The sequence below is a fragment of the Nematolebias whitei genome, chromosome 9, assembly GCF_014905685.2.
Source record: "Nematolebias whitei isolate Nwh7 chromosome 9, NemWhi1, whole genome shotgun sequence".
NCBI classification, from domain to species: Eukaryota; Metazoa; Chordata; class Actinopteri; order Cyprinodontiformes; family Rivulidae; genus Nematolebias; species Nematolebias whitei.
Genome location: NC_056506.1, coordinates 50,845,743 through 50,853,144, shown reverse-complemented (window position 1 = coordinate 50,853,144; position 7,402 = coordinate 50,845,743). Strand labels below are relative to the sequence as shown.

The 7,402-nt window shown below is 39.7% G+C and overlaps 1 protein-coding gene across 2 annotated transcripts in view; it reads right to left on the bottom strand.

Moving 5' to 3' along the window:
* LOC119415276 (discs large homolog 1-like protein) overlaps positions 1 to 7,402 on the bottom strand; it is a 97,573-nt gene that overhangs the window by 43,266 nt on the left and 46,905 nt on the right. For both annotated transcript variants that reach the window (XM_037682452.1, XM_037682453.1), the window contains exon 5: positions 3,992 to 4,156. In XM_037682452.1, the coding sequence (XP_037538380.1) occupies positions 3,992 to 4,156 (165 nt within the window). The remainder of the gene's footprint in view (positions 1 to 3,991; positions 4,157 to 7,402) is intronic.

Below are 7,402 nucleotides of genomic sequence, written 5' to 3'. Positions count from 1 at the left end.
AGCAGCACCTGAACATCAGCAGCAGCATCTGAACATCAGCAGCAGCACCTGAACATCAGCAGCAGCATCTGAACATCAGCTTGCACTCTGAAATCTGTAAGAACTTAACGGTTACTACAAAAACCACAGAACCTGACCCGGAATCAGACGGCCCGGTTAAACTCCAGAGACATGAAGGCTTTCTTCTTGAAGCGCTTCAGTCTCAAGGACTTCATGAAACCAGGACCTCTAACAGGTTGAGAAGAAAGGTGTCAGAAGATCTGAACATCTTTCAGCTAAACTAAGTAAAAACAGAAACGTTCAGATGGAGACTAATCTGCTGCAGCAAGGTCTTCATTCCTGATTTAAAACTCTTCAGTCACACAGAACCCACACCGGGGCAGGAAACCATCAGCTATACGTTTATCATCTGGGTGTCCAAATACTTCTTTAAAAAGTATTCAGTTGATCCAGAATGCTGCTGCCAGAAAACAAATCCAGAATATAATTCAAAATCTTACTTCTAAACTACAAAGCTCTCAACAACCTAGCTCCATCTTATATTACAGATCTTATTGTACCATATTTTCCTAACAGAGCACTTCACTCTCAGTCTGCAGGTTTACTTGTGGTTCCTAGAGTTTCCAGCAGCAGAATGGGAGGAAGATCTTCCAGTTCTCAGGCTCCTCTCTAGTGGAACCAACTTCCAGTTTCTGTCCATGAGGCTGACACATTGTCCAGTTTGAAGACTTTCCTTTTTGATAAATCCTATAGTTAGGGTCGGCTTGTTCTGCTGCTATAGACTTAGACTACTAGAGGACAAACTGACCTCATTTCCTTAAATGAATTGTTAAAATTGAATAGTTTTCATTTGATACTATTTCTATCTTAACATGTGATTCTTGACCTGCCATTGTGTATCTGTTCCTACCAAACCCAGCCGGTGGAAGCAGATGGTCCTCTAGTCCTGATCCTGGTTCTGCTAAAGGTTTCTTCCTCATGAGGGAGTTTTTCTTTCCACTGTCACCTTCATGCTTGTTCAAGATGAGAGTTCAGTGATGGAGCTAAACTCAAAGCTGCTCCTCAGATAAATAATGTTCAATTATTATTTTATACATGAATGTTTCTGTTATATTATTTTATAGATGAATGTTTCTGTTATATTATTTTATAGATGAATGTTTCTGTTAAATTATTATTTTATACATGAATGTTTCTGTTCAATTATTATTTTATACATGAATGTTTCTGTTAAATTATTATTTTATACATGAATGTTTCTGTTCAATTATTATTTTATAGATGAATGTTTCTGTTAAATTATTATTTTATATTTGAATGTTTCTGTTCAATTATTATTTTATAGATGAATGTTTCTGTTAATTATTATTTTATAGATGAATGTTTCTGTTCAATTATTATTTTATACATGAATGTTTCTGTTAAATTATTATTTTATACATGAATGTTTCTGTTCAATTATTATTTTATACATGAATGTTTCTGTTAATTATTATTTTATAGATGAATGTTTCTGTTCAATTATTGTTTTATAGATGAATGTTTCTGTTAAATTATTATTTTATACATGAATGTTTCTGTTCAATTATTATTTTATAGATGAATGTTTCTGTTAATTATTATTTTATACATGAATGTTTCTGTTCAGTTATTATTTTATACATGAATGTTTCTGTTAAATTATTATTTTATAGATGAATGTTTCTGTTCAATTATTATTTTATACATGAATGTTTCTGTTAATTATTATTTTATATTTGAATGTTTCTGTTAAATTATTATTTTATACATGAATGTTTCTGTTAAATTATTATTTTATATTTGAATGTTTCTGTTCAATTATTATTTTATACATGAATGTTTCTGTTCAATTATTATTTTATAGATGAATGTTTCTGTTAAATTATTATTTTATAGATGAATGTTTCTGATCATTTATTATTTTATATTTGAATGTTTCTGATCATTCATTATTTTATACATCAATGTTTCTGATCATTTATTATTTTATATTTGAATGTTTCTGTTCAATTATTATTTTATATTTGAATGTTTCTGTTCAGTCCCTGAGACGACTTCTGCTGAGACTTGGTGCTTTATAAATAAACTGAATTGAATATCACACCAGGGGAGTGAACCATCATCTACACCACACCGAGGTGGGAAACTACCAGTTACACCTAGGGCTGGGCGATACCTCAATATTTTTTAAATATCGAGATAATTTCCTTTGCGATATAAGATGAGACCATATCGATATAAACGATACACAGTGTAGCGTTGTACTTGAAAATCCGCCTGCCGTCTTCTTTCTCCCACGCGGCCCCTCCTCTCTCCTTGAATGATTTTAAAAATGACAGATGTTTTCAGATGTTTTCTGTAGACGAGGCTGAAAACAAGTTCCAACAAAAGGTCAGAACTACGAATCTTTTTCACTGTTTAAAACAGCGTTATACAAGTGAAGTTATAAGCTGCAGGTCCGACTGTTTTCAGCCTCCTTCCCTGAAACAGCCCACGGGTCAGAGCTCACGTGTCTTATGAGAGGAGCAGATGTGACATTAATGAAGCAGCAGCTTTTATCACTAAAGACATGGTCCCAGTCTCAACTGTGGAACCAGACGGCTAAAGTTAGCCATCTTGTTAGCTGCTACGGACGGTGTATTGATCTGATAAACTGCTGATTTATTAACGTCACCTCTGTTCCTCTCATAAGACACGTGAGTTCTGACCCGTGGGTTGTTTCAGGGAAGGAGGCTGAAAACACAGTCGGACCTGCAGTTTCAAACGCAGCTGAAGAGGATTGTTATTTAATATATGTAAATAAATGTCTAAAAACAAACTTTAATGTACGTACAGTTTATTTTTACACATTTATTTTGTACAGTTACAGCTGTTGTTAATAAACGTGGCTGTGTGACAACTGGGACAAAACTTTGACTCTGAAATATATTTTTGTTTTTACTTTATGGAAAGAAAAAATACTGAGATACATGAATCTCGATTCATCTTAAAATATCGAGATATTAATTTCGGTCCATACTGACCAGTTGTAGCTGCGCCACACTGGGGCAGGAAATGATCAGTTACACCTTTAGGACCGAGGGTTCACCGTCCAATTCCTGCCAGACCTGCAGGAAGGTTCTGAGCGTCTGACCCAGATGTTGGTGGTAGATCTGTGACTGGTTCTGGAGACAACAGAACAACTTTTCATTTCTGGGAGCATGTTTTGTAACATCAGCAGGTTGGAGCGGGTCAGAACCAGAACCAGGACCTGGAAGCTGTACTTAAACGGATCAGAACCAAAACCAGAACTCCAAAACTGTACTTAAACGGATCAGAACCAGGACCAGGACCAGGACCTCAGAGCTGTTCTTAAATGGATCAGAACCAGGACCAGGACCTTCAAGCTTTGCTTAAATGGATCAGAACCAGGACCAGGACTTCAGAGCTGTTCTTAAACGGATCAGAACCAGGACCAAGAAGCTTTTCTTAAATGGATCAGAACCAGGACCAGGACTTCAGAGCTGTTCTTAAACGGATCAGAACCAGGACCATGAAGCTTTTCTTAAATGGATCAGAACCAGACCCAGGACCATGAAGCTTTTCTTAAACGGATCAGAACCAGGACCAGGACCTTGAAGCTTTGCTTAAACGGATCAGAACCAGGCGACAGCTCGTCCTCCTGAGCTGCGGGGTCAGAGGTTAATTTGAGATCTCAGATTATTTCTGGATTAAAAGGTAATCTGCTGATTCATCCTGACAGATTAACGGAGTTCCACCTGGATGTCGTCTTTTTGGACCGAGATGACACAAAAACACATAAAAACACTCAAATAGAACAGATGGGAACAGGAAACAGAACCTTCACAGGAACACGGTTCTGATCCAGTCCTCAGGTCTCTCCTGTTACAGCGGTTCTACAGAATCTCTGAGGAGAAGAACCGAGTTCTGGATCAGAACTTCTGAAGTAGTCACAGGCTCCGCCCCCTACCTTCATCGGTGAGATGTGTGCGTGCGTGACATATCCGTGCACGTTTTCGACCTGGGACAGGTTCTTCTCTGCTACCTGGACCAGCTCCGGGCCCAGCGCCTCCTCCGTGAGCTGGGGGGAGCTGTGCTCCTGGGGGGACGAGTCCTCATCGTTGTGCCGGTACTTCTGCAGAACAACAAACAAACAACAACAAGGTGAGAAGAGCAGGGGGCACACGGCCCTGAGCTCCGTCTCACAGGTAGAAACTGAAGTCCACCATACCATACCATACCAACTTTATTTATAGAGCACTTTATGCACCCAACAGGACCAAAGTGCTTTACACAATTATATAATACAATACAATGATAAAATGGAAGGGTAAAATTTAAAACAGGAATAGAATAATAAAATAAAATACAAACACAATAAAACAAGGTAAAACATCTCAGATTGTGCTAAAAGGCCAAAGAAAAAAGATGAGTTTTAAGAAGGGACTTAAAAACCTCAATTGAAGAGGCCTGTCTTATGTTCAATGGAAGGTCATTCCAGAGCCTGGGAGCTATCACAGAAAAAGCTCGGTCCCCTCTAAGCTTACGCTTTGTCTTCGGGACCTTCAGAAACAACTGGTCAGCTGACCTGAGTGAACGAGAGGGTGTGTAAGAATGTAGCAGCTCAGACAGGTATGGAGGGGCATGGCCATTTAAAGCTTTAAAAACAAATAAAAGTATTTTAAAATGAATCCGGTAATGCACCGGCAACCAATGTAAAGAGGCCAAAACAGGAGAAATACTGTCAAATTTCCGTGTACCTGTTAAAAGTCGTGCAGCTGCATTCTGAACCCTCTGAAGCTGGGAAATACATGAATCACTAATACCTATGTAAAGTGCATTGCAGTAATCTAGCCGTGTGGTCACAAATGCATGGATTGCTGTTTCAAAATGCTGTCTGGGAAGAATTGGTTTTACTTTAGCCAGCTGCCTCAAATGAAAAAAGCCTGACTTTACAACTGTTTTAATTTGAGACTCCATCCCAAGACCAGCATCCATCTTGACCCCTAAATTTGTAACAACTGGCCTGACATACTGAGCCAAAGAGCAATCAACAGGCAGAGAGTCTTCATTCGAGCTGCCAAAAATCACTACCTCTGTCTTGTCTTCATTTAATTTCAAGAAATTTTGGGCCATCCATGCCTTCAAATCCTCCAAACATAGAAACAGAGACCGAAGAGAAGTGGAATCTGCTTTCTTTAAAGGTAAATAAATCTGTGTGTCATCAGCATAACAATGAAAAGCAATCCCGTATTTCCTAAAAACAGAGCCAAGAGGAAGGAGATACAGTAAGAACAAAAGAGGACCCAAGACCGAGCCCTGCGGAACACCACATGATAGAGGAGCAGAGGATGATCTATTGCCATCAAGACAGACACAAAAAGTGCGTTTTGTCAAATAAGACTTAAACCAGTCTAGAGCTGTTTGACCAAGGCCCACATATTGTTCCAGACGAGCAATTAAAATCGTGTGATCAACTGTGTCAAAAGCAGCTGATAAATCCAACAACACCAAAACAACACAATCACCAGAATCAGTTGCCCAAAATATATCGTTAAAAACTTTTAAGAGAGCTGACTCTGTGCTATGAAGTGATCTAAAACCAGATTGGAAAATCTCTAAAATATTATGTTCAATGAGATAGGACATTAGTTGCTTATAAACTACCTTCTCAAGAATTTTCGAGATGAAAGGCAATTTTGAAATTGGTCTGTAGTTCGCTAGGACAGCAGGATCCAGATTTGATTTCTTAATTAGAGGCTGGACAACTGCATGTTTCAGATTTTCAGGAACAACACCTGAGGACAAGCTACTATTAACAAGAGCAAGGGTCGACAGACCTATAGTATGAAAAACCTCATTGAACAGTCGAGGTGGAATAGCATCATCTGGAGAACCAGTTGGCTTCAAGTGACTAACGACCTCCTGCAGGGATTGCAAAGTCACACATTCAAAGCTATTAAAAACAGCAGGGCAAGACACAGTATCAATAGGGTCATACACAATGGGTATGATCTGAGCCCTAATAGAAGTGACTTTCTCAACAAAAAAGTTTAAAAAGCTTTCACAAACAGCAGGGGAAGTCTCCACAAAAGCACCATGTGGGGCATTTAGAACAGAGTTAATAGTTTTAAATAAAATAGCTGGATTGCAACTGTTTGATACAATTATATTTGTCAGGTATCTTCTTTTAGCGTCTTTTACAATCCTTTGATAACAGCGCCAGCATTCCTTTAATATTTGCAGCGACACCTGCAAATTATCCTTTTGCCATTTTCGTTCAGCTTTACGACAGTTCCTCCTGGCAGCCCGAGTGTCGTCATTTAACCAGGGTTCATGTTTGGATTTTGCAAGTCTAGTTTTTAACGGTGCCACTGAATCCAGAGCTGCTTTGCTAGTAGAATAAAACCAGTTGCTGATATCCTCGGTTTTATTTCTGACAGTCTCTGGGATTGTACAGTTCTTATTAAAAACAGAAGAAAACTGAACAGCAGTAGAAGGGTTAAGAACACGACAGAACCGAACTGGTGCACATGGTTTAACCTTAGTAATAGACTGCTTTATCTCAAATAAAACAGGCATATGGTCTGAAAATAATGGGTCACCAATCACTAAATTAAAAACTGGTAGACCATAAGATAAAACACCAGCAGGTGGAGCTCAGAACAAAGAACGTCTGCTTTCTGCTGGCTCCACCTGTTCAGGTGAGAACTCATCTGAAGGACATCTGAAGGACGTTTTAGTTTCCGTCTTGGAGTCACAGACTCAGGATGAAAACAGGAAGTAGAACTCCTGAACGTTCCGTCTTTAAAGGAGTGTCAGAACAAACGTAAAAACATGAAGCCGGCCCGCTTGTTCTGAAGGTGAGCCTCCTGAACTCACCTGGCCTGTCCAGCCAATCATTTATTACGATCAACGTGTGGCAGGACGCTCCTCCAGTGAAGCACGGCGGTGGCAGTGTCATGATGAGCTAACAACAGGAGCTTTAGACCCAGCCGCCCGGTTCAGGAGGTCGCTTCAGTTCAGTCGCTCCCTCCAGCAGCTGGAAGGTGTCTCCTGGACGTTTAATTTGAAGCGGAGCGCCGACAGAGCTGAAAACGATGAAGAGGAGCGAGAAGAGCTGCTGCTGCTGAGAGAGACGAAGCTGCACGGAGCTCCGCTTTAATCACCATCACGTGCACACGTGTGACAGCAGCGTGGTGCCGCCCAGCTGATGGAGGACGGACAGAACGAAGGTTTGTGGGGGGGCACAGCTTTAGCCTGTTAGCATTAGCTTCAGGGCTACTATCGTTAGCTCAAGAGCTAAAAAGAAGTTAGTTTCAGAGCTAACACTTTTAGCTCCAGAGCTAATATATGTATATGATGTTAGTTACTGAGCTAA